The sequence below is a fragment of the Schistocerca gregaria genome, chromosome 1 (assembly GCF_023897955.1).
Source record: "Schistocerca gregaria isolate iqSchGreg1 chromosome 1, iqSchGreg1.2, whole genome shotgun sequence".
In the NCBI taxonomy this organism is placed as follows: Eukaryota; Metazoa; Arthropoda; class Insecta; order Orthoptera; family Acrididae; genus Schistocerca; species Schistocerca gregaria.
The window spans coordinates 802,805,679-802,825,768 of record NC_064920.1 but is presented as its reverse complement, the minus strand read 5'-3'; the positions used below and the strand labels follow the sequence as shown (position 1 = coordinate 802,825,768).

General features: G+C 42.4%; 1 protein-coding gene across 1 annotated transcript in view; it reads left to right on the top strand.

Annotated features, from left to right (window-relative positions):
- Window positions 1–20,090, top strand: part of LOC126270278 (uncharacterized) — a 589,946-nt gene that overhangs the window by 304,279 nt on the left and 265,577 nt on the right. The window contains exons 54-61 of the mRNA XM_049974059.1: window positions 303–521; window positions 1,228–1,410; window positions 1,497–1,697; window positions 1,802–1,972; window positions 2,147–2,266; window positions 6,134–6,514; window positions 9,704–10,153; window positions 17,741–18,058. Coding sequence (XP_049830016.1) covers window positions 303–521; window positions 1,228–1,410; window positions 1,497–1,697; window positions 1,802–1,972; window positions 2,147–2,266; window positions 6,134–6,514; window positions 9,704–10,153; window positions 17,741–18,058 — 2,043 coding nt within the window. The remainder of the gene's footprint in view (window positions 1–302; window positions 522–1,227; window positions 1,411–1,496; window positions 1,698–1,801; window positions 1,973–2,146; window positions 2,267–6,133; window positions 6,515–9,703; window positions 10,154–17,740; window positions 18,059–20,090) is intronic.

Genomic DNA, 20,090 nt, shown 5'->3' with positions numbered 1-20,090 from the left:
AGCTGAGTTTCACTGTACTTCAAAAAGTGGAATAGTCAGTAACACATAACTAGGAGTCAAATATTTCTTCAAAAACTTTTACACTGTAACAAGTAGTATATGTCACATTTAACCTTTAAATTGTGTTTCTACCTCATATTTAAAATATTGAGGATAAAGCAAAACTGTAGCATGTAAATGGTGTATATAGTTTACTTGCACTAATAAAATGCATGCCATAAAATAATTCATAATATGCTAACAAATTCCCAGCACTTCTGGTTAGTCACACTAATGTAGCCCTTCTCAAATGCTCCTCCCAGAACCCACAGGATTGCCGAAGGCACCCAGCCCCTGTGAATCTGACAATGACTGCCTCGACTCGGAGGCATGCTACGGGCAGCTGTGCCAAGACCCGTGTGAGTTTTCCAAGGCATGTGCCCCCACTGCTAAGTGTCAACCAAAGGCACACAGGCCAGTCTGCACTTGCCCCACTGGCTACGAAGGCGATCCTGCAGTAAAGTGCTTCCTGTCAGAACCATGTAAGAAAACTAATATTTTTGCAGGGGTATCTGGTTTCTCAAATGGTAGATTTCATGAAGTCCCTAAGTGAAAGTTTATTTCTCCTATGTGAGGTTGTCTTTCCAAAGTGAATATGTCCGTCTTTAGACATCTAAAACAAGAACTGGGTGATACAGCCAGTTACATCACATGACAATCTACCATTTGATCGCTGGTCCCCTATTAACTTCAGCAGCTAATCATTAAACAAACAAGGAAAGAACCATTAATTTCATTCAGAAATTTCAGAGAATATAACAATGAGTATCAAAACAGTGCTTCGGCATGTACCCATCATTAAATAATGGAATTTATGTATACTTAATGGTTCTGTCTAACATCTGCTGCATACAGTAATCAAAGGCAGTAATATTAGTCAATATTAAATAACATGCTGAATAATCTGCAAAAGCTGTGCTTTGTCTGACAGTACCACAATGGTTTTACAGTTCCTAAACGAGTAAAAATTAGTTTTTAGCATTTTATGTACAATAACTTTTATCATTTGTAGAAACATACAGATCATTCACTTTGCTGTACATACTTAGTTACAAACTGTAAGAAATTCACAATGATGTTGCACAATCAACTTTGTATATAGGTAGATTGTCTTCTTTTTTCCTTTCCCATAACTTATTCTGTGATCTTGTACAACTGTTAACTGATTATTTTATCAACGCAATACAGTGAGTTGTGCAAGCAATGCTGACTGTCCCCTGACCGAAGCTTGCATTGACCAAAAATGTCAACGGCCCTGTGAAGTTCGCAATCCTTGTGCTCAAAATGCTGTCTGCATCAACACAAATCATGGCACAGACTGCAGCTGTGCAGAAGGCTATCATGGGAATGGATATGTGGGATGTGTGCCAGGTTAGTTGCAATGTATCCAAAATATTTCAATAAGAAGACAATAACTGTAAGCAGAAAAAATGTTTCAAATCATCTCCTTTCATCAGTAACAGGACCAAAGAACGTTTGTCAGTACAATGAGGACTGTCCTCCAGACAAGCTGTGTGACAGGCTGAACAGGGTTTGCATAAATCCTTGTTTGGAAGAAGCATGTGGCGAAAATGCTGAATGTGTTCCAACAAATCATGCTATTGATTGCAGATGCTTAGCTGGCTACTCAGGAAATCCTTATGTACAGTGCAACAGAGGTATGTCAAAGACCAAAGTCATTGGTGTCTATACTATGTATTGAGCTACAGGATATCAGTTCACTGTAATCATGCCACAAACAAATAAATTCTTGTTTATTCAGTTGCAGGCTGCCGCAGTGACAATGAATGCCCTACAAATGAGGCCTGTGTTAATGGCAGATGTGGAAATCCTTGTCAGTGTGGAATTAACGCAGTATGCAACGTTCTGAAACATAAGCCAGTTTGTAAATGTTTACAAGGATATACAGGAAACCCGGAAGTGGAATGTAGAGGTAAGTACTGTAGCACAGAAATGCTCCATTTGACATTTCATTGTGAGCAAAAAAATTGTCATTCAATGAGATCTGCGATGGTTATCTCCTAAACACAGCAAAATGCAATATATGATGTGTGTAACTAAATTTATAATTCATTATACGTGAAACTATAATGCATATAATTTTCAGCTCCATCGGATCCTTGCAATCCAAACCCTTGTGGCATAAATGCTAAGTGCGAACTTGACAATGGGAACCCAATATGCTACTGTCCTAAGGGAATGACTGGCAATCCGTTCAAAAACTGCAGTAAGTATTTCTTTCTTCTTTCAGTCAATAAGTTTCTGTACCATACTTAAGTTCTAATATTATGACCATCAGTTTAAGTGAACTGTCAGCTTAAATCACTGCGTTGAAACGCTTAAATATGGTAATTACAAACAGTAGACAGCATACAATAGGGACTCACCAGCAGTAACTTATAAGCGGATAGGAGACAGGTGATAGTATTTCCTGTTGTAGCACATGAAGAAAGTGAACCCGTCATAGAAGACCACAGCTATGAATATAACTGACAGTACTGCGTAGTTTTTTTTAAATGTACCACTAATAATCAGTTACAATAAAATTTCCGTGTACTTTAACAATAGCATGGAATTCCTATAATAAGGATTATTGTACAGTGTATAGTACGGAAAGATTTGCACCATGCAGCCAAATTTATAAGTAGCTTATGCTGACTTGAAAAACTAAATCAGTTGCGTTGTATATCGTACACCTTTCATGTTCCCTTCTTTCTCTCTCGCCCTTTACGTCTTATTGCACAAAAGTCTGGCTGGCTCTGTTGTTAAGTTATTTTTTTTTTCGCAATGGGACCAAAAGAAAGAGTCAACTGGGAAGGTACATCATAATCAGGAAAACATCTGATTTTCTTTTATTTTTAATCGAAACCAAAGATTATGATATTAACCAACATTAACTCACGTGAGACAAAACTACTGTATGATAATAATTAATGCAAGAAAATGTCTAGTTGTTTTTGCAGTGATCTGTCAAAACGAAAGGGATAACTGTTTCTTTACACGAGCAAAACATATCTTTTTCGATAGCACTGCTACTCCATTATTATCCCACAACGGCATTTTAGCATGCGCTGTGCAATATAGGTAGAGTCAAAGTACCACTGACTAACAAATGAATGGTCATGGGTGAGATTTCCCGCGTTGTTCGAATCAGGAGAGCCATTTTGTGATTAACTAGATTTTTTTTAATTTCTCGTGCTCTGTTTTCCTACAGCCTGCGCATTGTAAAAAGGTAAATTATTTTTTGTGTAAAATTCTCTATACTCATTTGTAACTATAACTGTACCTTTGATAAGGAAGGTGAAACATAATGAATTCCTCCCAACAAAGGTATGTTCATTCCAAAAGACAGTAGTCTCGTTGATGACCAATGCAGGAATTACGAGCAAATTCAAAACACGGTCCTCATAAGCGTACATGCTTGCCATATTTGTTACGTGACTGCTATTTTCACTTATTTAGGATTGTTTGCTTAAAATTAATTTTGCGTATCCTGTGCAACATAGTTTTCAACCCTAATTCCTATATAGCTAGATTGCTGTGTTGATTTCTACTTTTCTAACCAGCATCTGCAAAATACAAAATCCACTAACAGTGTATCAAAACACACTCAGAAGTTTTAGCTGTACCTTAAAGTTAACGTGTGAAGTATTTCCGATGTATAAGTAACATTAGTTATTTGTAAATAATCTCTTATAGGTCTCTTAATGTTCTTTCATTTATTACGAGTTCGGATACTGTCATCAACAGATCCAAAACTTAGAATTCGTGAAATACATTTCAGCGTCAGGAACTGATTCTCCCCTTCTTTTCGAGAGTAGGTCGCATAGGACCCCGAAGAATCGACTCATTTTCGTCTTTAATAAGCCCGGCATCTTTTGTGCGTAACGAGTGAGAGTGTTTCCATTGCTCTATGTCTGGAGTTTCGTCCTCTCTTCTTCCTCGAAAGCAGCTTGTGCAGCTTGCCTGATTGCATCTCGGTCCTATAAAACTGGCCGTTTTATATTATTTGTACCTGTTGGATACAGTAATGCAATTTAGACTTTTAGTGTCAATTCTTTCTATGTGTCCCATGAATTAGATTCCTTGTAAGTGTGGTTTTAGATATTTGCCTGTAGATTCCCGTTCTGGGTTTTCGATTATGAATTCAATCTTTTATTTTTGGTCCTAACATTTTCTAATAATTTTAAGTTGTTTGCGCTGTTTTACTCTTTTTTGTTGGTGAAAGGTGTGCCTGATATGAATTGTACTTCAAGTTTGATCACTGTTTATAATGTTGGATTTTTCCATTTCTAGGGAAGGTAATTTTTTTGTAACCTAAAATGTGTTTTCTATTTTCTTTTTGTTACAATTTTCAGTGACTCCTTCATCTAAATATTTTAAATACTCTAAGACAGGAAACTTCATTATTACCAATTTAGAGCATACCTGGTTCTGTTTTTATATCAGTCTTGTTCCTTTTTTCCGAGAAATTTGCAGTCCAGCTCAATGACGCGAAAATATGCCGGGATCGACGCTTGGTTCGGATTCCACGTTAAACTGAAGGCCCCCTTTCCCACATAGGATTGTAGGTTAATTGCGCGCAAGTTGCCAAAGTGATGGTCAATTGAAATAATTTGCAAACAAGCGGTTGAAGTGGCTTTTGAGGATTCCTGGCAAATCACGCCACATTAGTTTATCTTTTTAATTTAATCCAGTTTTTCCCTGTCGTTACTGAAATATTTCAAGCTGTTTTTGTGCGTTTGTGATGTCTGTGATAATCAGTGCAATGCCAATTGTAAAGGCTATATTATAGAATACTACACTTCGAGATTAGATCCTAAAACCAAAAGGCATACACTTAGTTCTTTGTTTCAGTAGTCATAAACGATGTTTTTCGAAAGCCTGCAGCTGCGCCGAGAAGGATTTTATGGTTTTCCCATGCATGGTTTGACGCATTTCAGGAATTTATCCCCATTTTCAAGTGCTATTGGAAGTTACACTACTATTATATGAAATCTCTGCATGTTTGTTGTTCTGTTTCTCCGACCACCCATTCGTTTTTTTATAGTCTCAAGGTATTGTGCCACCGGTATGGTTCAAATGGCTCTGAGCACTATGGAACTTAACATCTGTGGTCATCAGTCCCCTAGAACTTAGAACTACTTAAACCTAACTATCCTAAGGACATCACACACATCCATGCCCGAGGCAGGATTAGAACCTGCGGCCGTAGCGGTCACGCGGTTCCAGACTGAAGCGCCTAGAACCGCACGGCCACACAAGCCGGCACCACCGTTATGCAGAAGTATATAAACACGTAAACACTCACTCAACACGTTTTGCTTTTGTACCATGTTACGATTTTAAGTACGGCAATCAGTTTGTATGAATTTTTGCATAACAAAGGAGGCACAATAACGCTATGCAGCCACGCTGTTAGCACCTTGCTGCCAGCTACTGGAACATGGCGCTTTGTTGCTCGCCTGGAGCTGTTCATCGAAAATAATTACTGTGCAGTTGTTCACAAGGTAGCAGAGTGCTAGGGGAGTCAAATTTTGCACTGCTGCCGTGACACTGAAGCAGCCAATTACGACTCAAGTTTGCAGCAATGGTCGCGTCGCGAAAGAAAACCAGCTTGATATCAACGCTTGAAGAGGATCGTTGCGAACAGTGATGGTCAGGTTATGTGGGCCGACAAGACTCTGTGGGCTTGTTTAATCACAGGCGGGCCATGCCTGCTAGGGGAAAGCTGCGAGGTGTAAGCATAAATGCGTACTTATGCCATATAAAGACGGCTGCAGGGCAAGAGAAACAAAACAACACATTCGCAGATATTATTTATAATTCTAATATAAACTTTCACAGCACATGACAACGGAAATAAATTCCTAGAAGCTTCGTACTATGCAAGAAAAAACTTATGTGGCGGATTATTTCATCGTTTAAATCGTTATACAGCTGATCTCACTTTGTTACCGAGTAAAGGAATTATTTCATCGTTTAAATCGTTATACAGCTGATCTCGCTTTGTTACCGAGTAAAGGAATTGGTTAAAAAGTTACAGATACGCATTTAGGCATACAGCTGTACCAAGTGCTTTTGTGCTCCACAGTTCCAGAGGGCGAGCCGTGCTCGCCGAACCCGTGCGGGCCCAACTCCGGTTGCCGGCGCGTGGCCGGGTCGCCCGTGTGTTTCTGCCTGCCTGAGTTCGAAGGTAGCCCGCCAGCGCGTCCCTGCGGGCCGCCGGCCAGCCCGTGCGAACCGTCACCTTGCGGGCCCAACACGCAGTGCGCCGTGCAGCAGAGCGGCATCGCACGCTGCACCTGCCTCCCAGGCTTCGTCGAGAGCCCCAACACGGTGCGCGGCTGCGTGCCTCGCCGCTCACACTGCGACCCGTCGCCATGCGGGCCCGGTGCCGCCTGCGACCCCGACCGCGACCCACCGTGCTACTGCCCCGACAACACCGTGGGGAACCCGTACCGTGGCTGTGCAGGTACGTCTGTGCCCAGCAGTCTCACTATATGAATCGAACTCATGTAGTGTTCTTACTCATTTGATGCTGTTAAGTACTAAGCAACAAGGAGGGCATCTGTCACAAAGAAAAGCATGTGAAGAGAAGTTAGAAAATTTTAATTATAACCGCGAAAAAATATGGTTACGTAATTAAACTTTCGATTTTATACGGTTACAAGTCCGCAGTCCTGTGTTGTCGTGGTCTTCAGTCCGAAGACTGCTTTGATGTAGTTCTCCATGCTACTCTATCCTGTGCAAGCCTCTACATCTCCGAGTAACTACTGCAACCTACATCTTTCTGAGGCTGCTTGCTCTATTCATCTCTTGGTCTCCGTCTACGATTTCCACCACCCACACTTCCCTCCAGTGCTAAACTGGTGATCCCTTGATGTCTCAGAATATATCCTACCAACCGAGCCCTTATTCTAGTCAGGATGTGCCACAAATTTATTTGCTTCACATTTCTATTCAGAACGTTCTCATTAGTGAAGTAATCTACCCATCTAATCTGCAGCATTCTCTTGTAGCACCACATTTCAAAAACTTCTATTCCCTTCTTGTCTAAACTATTTATCGTCCAAGTTTCACTTCCATACATGGCTACACTCCATACAAATACTTTCAGAAACGACTTCCTGACATTTTAATCTATGCTCGATGTTAACAAATTTTTCTTCTTCAGAAACGCTTTTCTTGCCATTGCCAGTCTATATTTTATTTCCTCTCTACTTCGACCATCATCAGTTATTTTGCTTCCCCAATAGCATAACTCCTTTACTACTTTAAGTGTCTCATTTCCTAACCTAATTCCCTCAGCATCACCCGACTTAATTCGACGACATTCCATTATCCTCGTTTGGCTTTTGTTGGTGTTCATCTTATACCCTCCTTTCAAGACCCTGTCAATTCCTTGCAACTGCTGTTTCAAGTCCTTTGCTGTCCCTGAGAGAATTACAGTGTCTTCGTAAAAGTCAAAGTTTTTATTTCTTCTCCCTGAACTTTAATTCCTACTTCAAATTTTCTTTTGTTTCCTTTACGGCTCGCTCAATGTACAGATTGAATAACATCGGGAAGTTTTAATATAAAATACAATCTTATATTCATGTATTGAACCATAAGGAAAGATGCTCAGAATGTATTGATTCATAAGGAAAGATGCTCAGAATGTATTGATTCATAAGGAAAGATGCTCAGATTTTAAAATTCTTTTGTACAAAGACGAATCAAATGGCAAATACATTTGGCAACGGACCTATCCATGGAACCAGGTGCTATTTTAAGAGAAAAACAGTCCTTAATTTTTAAAGTATTATAGAGAGTAATTGTTCTTGAAATACTTATTTCATGCTAAACCCACTTCACCAGATACAAGGTGCCACGTAATGACACAAACAGGACACTTGTCTGATTACATAACGAAATACAAAACATAATTGTGCAAGATAATTAATCTACAGAGTACACTAATCTGACTGCACCTTTACAAAAAAAAGCAAAAAAAATTTCAATATAAATGCAATTTCGTATACACACAATGAAACACAAGAAAAGCTCATCTAAGAGAAAAATAATCCTTAATTTTTAAAGTACTGTAGAGTGTAATTGTTCTTGGAATACTGCATTTATCACATTGTGTCAGTATATCAACAATGTCCTTGTCAGTGAGTCAAGAATCACATCTTAAATAGCGTATTAATATAGACAGATGTCTCGTTTTACTAATGGCTTTTCATGTGACCTGCTCTTAATAGTCACAATTTCTTTTCTTGTGAGCCTGATTTGAAAAAAAAAAAAAAACAATGGTGCGTTGAGTATGTTGCTGAATCGCCCAGTATTATGTGCCTTTTATGTTAGAGCCATGTCCACTAACATTGTCCATTCGGTTTTTGCTCGACTGGCGAGTATACTATGGAAATCAGTATGTGATATGGTTATGTCGGCGGAAAGTAGATGCTGCACAATTTTCGCTAGTTGGTCTGCAAGTAGTTACCCTTAATATCAACATGTCCCTGCGTCCATTGTAGTAGATGAACCAGCTGACGGAGACCTATTTCTCTGTCGAGACTTCTCAGTATAACGTGTGCCAAATTATTTAATAGTTTTTCTCATGGGGGGAGAGGGGGGGGGAGGCTCGTAAGAGACTGCAGGCGCTCATCAACTCGTTACTTATTAAGAGTTCGTCCAGTGGAGTGTCGACTATGCAAAGAATAGCTCGATGAATGGCGTAGAGCTTCTAACAACCCTACCACAACAAAAGTCAAAATTTAATAATGATTGTGGTGTTGCTCACTCTACTAAATACTGCATTTTCGGGCAACAACAAAGTTATTATGTGGCAGGTGTCATTAGAGCACACTTAATAATGTCATTTCATGTCATAATGAATAAACTAGGCACTCATCTTTTCCTGTTTCCCACGCTGGTCTCGTTGTAAAATCATAGCTCAATCGTCGAAAATCTAGGTGGTAATGATTCCAAGCTCGAATGCAAAGAGGCCTAGGTTTTATTCCGCTATATTCAAAAGTTTTGTAGATGCGACTCACAAACCTATTCTTGAAGATTAAACCTTTCAAAGTTAGCACAATGGTGATATAAAAAAATAATCAGCACTCCGAATTTAAGTTACACTTCCTTTTTATTGCTTGTGTTGCAATATCACGTAACACACAAAAACATCACTTCACAATACAAAACATACTTGAAAACACTTCCTCACTGTTAAAGTTCACATTTTATAAACTGACTACAATATGCGTCTTTCCAACATGACGTCCAAGACTTGACTTTCTCAAGGTCCGACTCTCTAACTAACTACCTAATAATCGCTTACGCGCCCGAAAATCAAGAGTTACAAGTACATCAAAGATCATAGTGACAAAAGAAAGAATACACATAAGAATAATATCATTGCAATACAAACATATCGATGTATCAAAGTACCTCTACATTAATGAAATCAAATCTGAATGTTGTCTCAGAAATATGTCAACTACTTTACAGAAACACAATACAATATTGCTGGTATCGAGAGGTTGAGATGAGGTGCCGTAATGGTTACGTAATTCAAGTACCATTACAAGCTCGGCGGTTAATATCGACGCTGCCATCAGTACCACGCTTTGACGGCAATATTGAAACCTTTCTCGAGACATTTTTGATGTGTTTTCAGAGCGCACCAAGACGCTGTGTAAGCCCGGTCCGTGCGGCGCGAACGCCGTCTGCTACGTGGTGTCGGGCGGCCGCGAGGAGTGCGAGTGCCGGCCCGGCTTTTCCGGAGACGCGTACTCGGGTTGCACGGCGCAGCCGCCCAGCCCGTGCGAGCCGAACCCGTGCGGCCCCGGCGCGCGCTGCGAGGTGACCCCCAGCGGGCTGCCCATGTGCCAGTGCCCCGCCGGGCTTTCGGGAGACCCGACCGGTCCCAAGGGCTGCGGCGGGCCCGAGTGCCGCACCGACGACGACTGCCCACTCACCCTGGCCTGCACCGGCCTGCGCTGCAGGGACCCCTGCCCCGGCTCCTGCGGCGTCGCCGCTTCCTGCCGCGTCGAGAAGCACCACCCCGTCTGCACCTGCCTGCACGGACTCGTCGGCAACCCGCTGCTGCGCTGCTCGCCTCCGCAAGGTCAGTCTCAAATACCAGGTCAATAATAATTACGGTCCGGGTAATCTGTGCTGCCTCAGGACGTATACACTATTATATATATATATATATATATATATATATATATATATATATATATATATATATATATATATATATATAGGGTGAGTCACCTAACATTACCGCTGGATATATTTCGTAAACCACATCAAATAATGACGATTCGATTCCACAGACCGAACGTGAGGAGAAGGGCTAGTGTAATTGATTAATACAAACCATACAAAAATGCACGGAAGTATGTTTTTTTAACACAAACCTGAGTTTTTTTTAAAATGGAACCCCGTTAGTTTTGTTAACAAATCTGAACATATAAACAAATACGTAATCGGTGCCGTTTGTTGCATTGTAAAATGTTAATTACATCCGCAGATATTGTAACCTAAAGTTGACGCTTGTGTACCACTCCTCAGCTGTTCGATCGTGTGTATCGGAGAGCACCGAATTACGTAGGGATCCAAAGGGAACGGCGATGGACCTTAGGTACAGAAGAGATTGAAACAGCACATTACGTCCACATGCTAACACCTTTTAATTGGTCTTTTTCACTGACGCACATGTACATTACCATGAGGGGTGAGGTACACGTACACACGTGGTTTCTGTTTTCAATTACGGAGTGGAATAGAGTGTGTCCCGACATGTCAGGCCAATAGATGTTGAATGTGGTGGCCATCATTTGCTACACACAATTGCAGTATCTGGCGTAATGAATGTCGTACACGCCGCAGTACATCTGGTGTAATGTCGCCGCAGGCTCCACAATACGTTGTTTCATATCCTCTGGGGTTGTAGGCACATCACGGTACACATTGTCCTTTAACGTACCCCACAGAAAGAAGTCCAGAGGTCTAAGATCAGGAGAACGGGCTGGCCAATTTATGCGTCCTCTACGTCCTATGAAACGCCCGTCGAACATCCTGTCAAGGGTCAGCCTAGTGTTAATTGCGGAATGTGCAGGTGCACTGTCATGCTGATACCACATACGTCGACGCGTTTCCAGTGGGGCATTTTCGAGCAACGTTGGCAGATCATTCTGTAGAAACGCGATGTATGTTGCAGCTGTTTGGGCCCCTGCAATGAACTGAGGACCAATGAGGTGGTCGCCAATTTTTCCGCACCACACATTTACAGTCCACGGTCGCTGTCGCTCTACCTGTCTGAGCCAGCGAGGATTGTCCACGGACCAGTAATGCATGTTCCGTAGATTCACTACCCCGAGGTTTGTGAAACCCGCTTCATCGGTAAACAGGTAGAACTGCAACGCATTCTCTGTTAATGCCCATTGACAGAATTGCCTTCGATGATTAAAGTCATCACCATGTAATTGCTGATGTAGCGACACATGAAACGGGTGAAAGCGGTGACGATGCGGTATGCGCATGATACTACTTTGACTCAGTCCACCGGCTCTCGCAATGTTCCGTGTTCTCATGTGTGGGTTCATGGCAACAGCAGCTAACACCGCTTCTCCTGTGACGGGCCTGTTACGGACCCGTTTGCATGCTACGACCATACCTGTTGCATACAGTTGGCGGTAGATGTTTTGCAATGTGCGGCACGCTGGATGCTCTCTGTTCGGGTACCGTTCTGCATACACCGTGCAGCCTTCAGCTGCATTTCGTCGACACTCGCCATACATTAGTATCATCTCCGCCTTTTCAGAGATCGAATACACCATGGTCACAGTTCCTACAACACTACACTGTCACAGACGTCTGGTAACACGGTGTACTACAGTTGGTCTGCGTGCGGAGACGTATGCAGAATAATAATAGCAGCAAGCGCTACATGCGGACACTGCGACAGCTAGACCAAACCACAACAGTGCACTACAGCCACACTCGTAAACACGGCCGTCGTCGTAAACATGCCCCTGCAGATGCTGCTCGCCGACCGTGGCCCGTGTTTGTTACAACAGGCAACTGAGCGTCGGAGGTTTCAAGCGCCAACTTTAGGTTACAATATCTTCGGATGTAATCAACATTTTACAATGCAACAAACAGCACTGATTACGTATTTGTTTATATGTTCAGACGTGCTAACAAAGCTAACGTGGTTCCATTAAAAAAACGTAGGTTTGTGTTAAAAAACATACTTCCGTTCATTTTTGTATGGTTTGTATTAACCAATTACACTAGCCCCTCTCCTCACGTTCGGTCTGTGGAATCGTTTCGTCAGTATTTGATGTGGTTTACGAAATATATCCATCGGTAACGTTAGGTGACTCACCCTGTATATATATATATATATACAGGGTGTTACAAATCGGTACGTCCAAACTTTCAGGAAACATTCCTCACACACAAATAAAGTAAAGATGTTATGTGGACATGTGTCCGGAAACGCTTACTTTCCACGTTAGAGCTCATTTTATTACTTCTCTTCAAATCACATTAATCATGGAATGGAAACACACATCAACAGAACGTACCAGCGTGACTTCAAACACTTTGTTACAGGAAATGTTCAAACTGTCCTCCGTTAGCGAGGATACATGCATCCACCCTCCGTCGCATGGAATCCCTGATGCGCTGATGCAGCCCTGGAGAATGGCGTATTGTATCACAGCCGTCCACAATACGAGCACGAAGAGTCTCTACATTTGGTACCGGGGTTGTTTAGACAAGAGCTTTCAAATGCCCCCATAAATGAAAGTCAAGAGGGTTGAGGTCAGGAGAGCGTGGAGGCCATGGAATTGGTCCGCCTCCACCAATCTATCCGTCATCGAATCTCTTGTTGAGGAGCGTACGAACACTTCGACTGAAATGTGCAGGAGCTCCATCGTGCATGAACCACATGTTTTGTCGTACTTGTAAGGGCACATGTTCTAGCACCACAGGTAGAGTATCCCGTATGAAATCCCGTATGAAATCATAACGTGCTCCATAGAGCGTAGGTGGAAGAACATGGGCCCAATCAAGACATCACCAACAATGCCTGCCCATACGTTCACAGAAAATCTGTGTTGATGACGTGATTGCACAATTGCGTGCGGATTCTCGCCAGCCCACACATGTTGATTGTGAAAATTTACAATTTGATCACGTTGGAATGAAGCCTCATCCGTAAAAAGAACATTTGCACTGAATTGAGGATTGACACATTGTTGGATGAACCATTCGCAGAAGTGTACCCGTGGAGGCCAATCAGCTGCTGATAGTGCCTACGCAAGCTGTACATGGTACGGAAACAGCTGGTTCTCCCGTAGCACTCACCATACAGTGACGTGGTCAACGTTACCTTGTACAGCAGCAACTTCTCTGACGCTGGCATTAGGGTTACCGTCAACTGCACGAAGACTTGCCTCGTCCATTGCAGGTATCCTCGTCGTTCTAGGTGTTCCCCAGTCGCGAGTCATAGGCGGTGAATCGAGGAAGTACTACAGTACATACTGACGAAACTAAAATGAGCTCTAACATGGAAATAAAGCGTTTCTGGACACATGCCCACATAACATCTTTTCTTTATTTGTGTGTGAGGAATGGTTCCTGAAAGTTTGGCCGTACCTTTTTGTAACACCCTGTATATATACACTGTTATATTAAATACAGGCTCCCAGGTAGATGCTATTTTCCTTGACTTCCGGAAGGCGTTCGATACAGTTCCGCACTGTCGCCTGATAAACAAAGTAAGACCCTACCGAACATCAGACCAGCTGTGTGGCTGGATTGAAGAATTGCTTTTGAAATGGTTCAAATGGCTCTGAGCTTAGAACAACTACTTAAACCTAACTAATCTAAGGACATCACACACATCCATGCACGAGGCAGGATTCGAACCTGCGACCGTAGCAGTCGCGCGGTTCCGGACTGAGCGCCTAGAACCGCCAGACATTGCTTTTCACAATCTGTATAAATGACCTAGTAGATAGTGTCGGAAGTTCCATGCTTCTTTTCGCGGTTGATGCTGTAGTATACAGAGAAGTTGCAGCATTAGAAAACTGCAGCGAAATGCAGGAAGATCTGCAGCGGATAGGCACTTGGTGCAGAGAGTGGCAACTGACCCTTAACGTAGACAAATGTAATGTATTGCGAATACACAGAAAGAAGGATCCTTTATTGTATGATTGCATGATAGCGGAACAAACACTGGTAGCAGTTACTTCTGTAAAATATCTGGGAGTATGCGTGCAGAACTATTTGAAGTGGAATGATCGTATAAAATTAATTGTTGGTAAGGCGGGTACCGGGTTGAGATTCATTGGGAGAGTCCTTAGAAAATGTAGCCCATCAACAAGGGAGGTGGCTTACAAAACACTCGTTCGACCTATACGTGAGTGTTGCTCATCAGTGTGGGATCCGTACCAGATCGGGTTGACGGAGGAGATATAGAAGATCAAAAGAAGAGCGACGCGTTTCGTCGCAGGGTTATTTGGTAACCGTGATAGCGTTACGGAGATGTTTAGCAAACTCAAGTGGCAGACTCTGCAAGAGAGGCGCTCCGCATCGCGGTGTAGCTTGCTTGCCAAGTTTCGAGAGAGTGCGTTTCTGGATGAGGTATCGAATATATTGCTTCCCCCTACTTATACCTCCCGAGGAGATCACGAATGTAAAATTAGAGCGATTCGAGCGCGCACGGAGGCTTTCAGACAGTCGTTCTTCCCGCGAACCATACGCGATTGGAACAGAAAAGGGAGGTAATGAGAGTGGCACGTAAAGTGCCCTCCGCCACACACCGTTGGGTGGCTTGCGGAGTAGAAATGTAGATGTAGATGTGTTAAACCTTCAGCATTCGACTATACCTCTTGAATAGATTATGACAGCTTTTTAAAGTCTGTAATTCGGTCAATAATTATATGAAGTATTGAAAATCGTGTTTTCATTGCCCTGGAAGCAGATAGATAGGCAACCTGTTACTAGGCCTGACTGACACTGCATCGGGTTAACCATTAGGCAATATACATTACTTTCGTACATAATGCACAATGACATGCGTCTAATACCATCTCGATTGGTTCAAATGACTCTGAGCACTATGGGACTTAACATCTATGGTCATCAGTCCATAGAACTTAGAACTACTTAAACCTAACTAACCTAAGGACAGCACACAACACCCAGCCATCACGAGGCAGAGAAAATCCCTGACCCCGCCGGGAATCGAACCCGGGAACCCGGGCGTGGGAAGCGAGAACGCAACCGCACGACCATGAGATGCGAATACCATCTCGATCTACGGAATAATGTTATCTACACACAAAGGACAATTGGTTACGTCAGCTGTTTGGTTCAAATGTCGCCACATTATTGTTTGTTCTGGATGGTTTACTGCCAACAGAAATTCAGACCCGTTCATTTACAAAGTCTTAGATATGAGTGGCTGATTTAAAATGTGACCTTACTTTTCTTGGACGAGATACATGTGAAGGACATCCTAAAGTACAACAACAGATGAAAATGAGGATCAGCGATTAAAAGTATATAAAACAGCTAAACCCATAGGTGTATCAGAAAAATGAGTATATGCCATATATTTTACATGAATAATCAACTACGAGAGAACCTTAGGGAAGATATATCCCTCCTGTGGTGCATGCTGACCGAATACAAATCTGCCAATAAATCCTTTGGGCCGATTTGTTAGTGTATATGAGACGTAGGTCTGCCACGCCATGTTAGAAATTAAACAGCAGTCAGCACAGTTTATCGAAGTCGGTGTTCCTGCGGCAAAGGTAAGATTGCACTTTTTCTCAGGTGGAAAGACAGAACAGTGAATCGTGGTTTGGGATTGCAAAAAACTGGAGTATTTATAGTTCGAATACTTGAAAAACAATCCTATTTACCACATTTCCACCTTTTCCTTCGTTTAACGAAGTTTGCGGCAGTAAGACGTTTTGATTCTGGTAGAGAGATTATCGCAGCTGAGGAAAGGAATTTTGCGAACGTTCCAGAATCGCATTCCAAAAATAGAATCTGCTAGCTGAAATATCATTGGACAAATTGCATTCACCGAACAGAGGACTACAAATAAAACGCAAACCACGTTGCACTGATTCATGCAAATTAAATTATTTGCAGATACCACTTACAAGTAATTTGCTTCAGCAGTACACCCAACAGCGATATCGTAGCTTGGTCAGGGAAAATTTGCTGCGCTAAATCGGTAGGCTGCGTCTTTAGGAGACTGTTGGAGGAGGAAGTATAGAGGAAATAATCCTATTGCAGGATCGATAGTTCTGTTAATAAAAAATGGCTCTGAGCACTATGGGACTTAACATCTTTGGTGATTAGTCCCCTAGAACTTAGAACTACTTAAACCTAACTAACCTAAGGACATCACACAACACCCAGTCATCACGAGGCAGAGAAAATGCCTGAGCCCGCCGAGAATCGAACCCGGGAACCCGGCCGTGGGAAGCGAGAACGCTACCGCACGACCACGAGCTGCGGACTACTGTTAATAGAATCTTTACGATCGCAGAAGGCATTTGATCACCCGTACACGAAACGAACTGCCGCAATTAATCCGAGTGCAACAGGCGGCAAAAAAGCGCAACCTGATTGAAAAAAAATCTCAAATAAGTAGATGTACATGTCATTGTGAAGGTCGTGAATATTCAGGCTGTGGTCACCGTGGTGAGGATGATATTCTGAGGCTAATAATTCTAAACTTTATGTCTGTGGAGCATTGAACTATCGTGCCTAATTCATAATAAATCCTCTTCAAATTACGCTGCTATCAAATAAATGCCAGTGGTCTCAACTTCAGTAATTATGCAATTTTCATACGTTTTGATAAGTACAGAGTATGAATAAGCGAGGCAAATACTTCTTACTGATGCCAGCTCTTCTGCAAGATACTCATAATTTAATTGAATATTGTAGCCTACATTGTTGTATCTAGGTACTGTTGCAGCGAATGGAGAATGTTATCTTAGGTATTATAGTTTTCAAAGCACCCGAAGACAACGTAAATAACTAAGCTTTGTAAGATATGCACTGCATTTCAATTAAAATAAAGTTATTTTCATTTTAATCTCCGTTGAGTGTAACGAATGGTTTTGGGCACGAGCTGATGTGGAAAGCAACACGTTACCGTACTGGGAATATTAAAAAAAGCGACGCGACACATTGAAATTTTAGTCATGGGCTGAACGTGACCAAGAGAAGAACACTAGCACATTTTCTTTAGAACAGGATGTATCACAGGGAAAAGAATTTTGCCGAGACAGTGTTCGATTTTTCCGTCGCGCAGTGGACCGTGATTTAATTGTTACGGGTGACAAAACCTATCTCAAAAGAATTAACTACCTTGCTGTGCCATTGAGTCTGAAATGAGTTGTTTATATATTATTCCGAATTGATTCCCATTGGGTATGGGCGAGGTGTGCAAGTCACCGTGTGTAAGAAAGGGGATAACATACGTCTAGAATTTCGGAATACTGTATTCCCATTGAGAGTGTCCCAAACAAACGCTGATCCGGAATCACTGTCAGACACGCGCGAACTCTGTTGGCACCTGGTAAAGACGATAGTTGCCTGTATATTATGATAGTGAGTATTGTTGCTCGATGTCCGGCGTATGCACATATGGTTGGTGGCACAGGTCTGCCAGCGTCGCCGTGCGAGCCCAGCCCGTGCGGCGCCAACACCCGCTGCCAGGTGATGGGCGGGCGCGCCGTTTGCACCTGCCTGGACGGCTTCTTCGGCGACCCGCAGGCCGGCTGCCGGCCCGAGTGCACGCTCAACTCTGACTGCGCGCCCGACAAGGCGTGCCTCGACATGCGCTGCGTCAACCCCTGCGCCGCGGGCGGCGGCTCGCTCTGCGGCCTAGGCGCCGTCTGCAACGTGCGCGACCACACCGCCGTCTGCGAGTGCCCGCCCGGCTACATCGGCAGCGCCTTCCTGCAGTGCGTGCCCAGGCGTGAGTACACTTTCTCCTTCCCGCCCCTCTCTCCATCACATTCTTATTCAACACACTACAGTCGTGGATTACATTCCACAAATGGTCGCTGAAGTTAGTAGTGCGGGAGTTAGACGGTCGACGCTGAGCTACTAGATAGGTCGAGTAGCTGCGTCAAAAACGCTTCAGCATTACGCCTTGTTTTTTACACTTTAAGAAAATAATTTGGCTCAACCACACTTACAATCTTAATCACCTTAAAAAGTGAGTACATTAAAACTGACACATTGGAGAACAACAAGCTTCTATCTTCAGACATACCATCACAAGAATCAGGATAGCTAATCGAATTATTTCTGCAATGCTGTTGTTGTAGCCTTCAGTCCAATGCAGCTCCATACGCTACTCTGTCCTGTGCAAGCTTCTTCATCTCTGCATAAATACCACATTCTACATCCATTTGAACTTGCTTACGGTAGTCAAGCCTTGTCTCCCTTTCGTTTTTTCCTCCTTGTACACCCCCCCCCCCCCCCCCCCACTCACACACACACATTCCTCCATTACCAGACTGACGATTCCTTGATGCTTCGTATGTCCTATCAAGTGAACGCTTCCTAGACGCAAGCTGTGCCATAATATCTTTCCTCCACAATTCTATTCAATACTTCCTAATTAGGTACGCGAGCTACACATGTAACCTTCATTATTCTGCTGTATCAACGCTTTCAAAAGCACCCATTGTCTTCCTGGCTGATCAGTCATTCACATTTCACTTCACTGGAAAGCTACCGTTCAGACAATGCGCCCAGGAAAGGGTTCTTAACATTTAAATTTACATTCTATGTTATTAAAGTTCTCTTTTTCATAATTGCTTTTATTGAGACTACCAGTCTGCATTTCATATCCATTCTACTTCTACCACCGACATGCACTTTGCTGCTCAAATGACAAAAAAATCCTTAGTGTTAGTGTCTCAGTTTCAGTTCTAATTCTCTGAGCACTGTGTAATTTACTTCAGCTGCATTCTGCTATCCTTGTTTTATTTCTGTCGATAATCATTTATAAAATCTTTTCAAGACTCTATCCATTTCGTTAAACTTCTCTTCCAAATCCTTTACCAACTTCGACTCATTTAAAATGTTAGTGATGCAAATGGATTCCTAAATCAAAAAAATTAAGAAGAAATCAGAGGAATATGTTCTCGTTTTCTTCCCTTGTCAGTTCCCGTGTCAGTTACCATGTTCATTGTGACCAGTTGTATGTTGGACTATTGAGGGTAATTTAACTGCTCCTACAGAGAGATTTTACGCAACCTGCAACGCCTTCAGCAACCGTACGCAAGGCTTTTATGTCTCTCACTCGTTACATGCAAGCTACAGTATTAGCCCTACAGAAAAAATAAACAGGCAATTTTTGTAGGAAATTTAGTGGAGTTAAATTTTGTACTGGGATACGTTTTTGCCGGCGGCCATGGTTTTCAGTTGAAGCTTACTTTTGTATATTTATCTAAAATGATTCTAAAGCTACGAGGTGTAGCGAAAACGCATCCCAGTACAAAATTTAACTACATCGAATTTGCTAGAAAAGGTCATGCACGTACCAGGCGTGAGAATATGGAAGCTTGCCTGTGGTATTTATAGGCATTGTGGGTTGCATAAAGCACATAGGTAGCGGCAGCTGAATGACCCTGCATACTGAACTGTATGGTTCGACAGAGATGGTGGCCGACAAGAGGAGTACCAAGTAAGTAAACAAGAGTGGTGTGTCTCAATTTTTATTTTATTTTGTATTTGTGAAACGATATACAACTTTTATTCGTTGGGCTATTCTGATGAGGGAACGTCCGAATTTGAAAGCCTCTTGTTCGGCTACTGGCCATTTTTAATGTGATATAATTTTAAGGCGATTAACGTTATAAGAGGAGCTGAGCCGAAATATTCTCTTAAAATTTTAAATTACACAGCGATCTTAGTTCCTTCCACTTCGTGCCTTCCACTATTTAATTTGTGACTATATACTAAGATGGTGACCATTCTCAACGTATTGTCCCGCA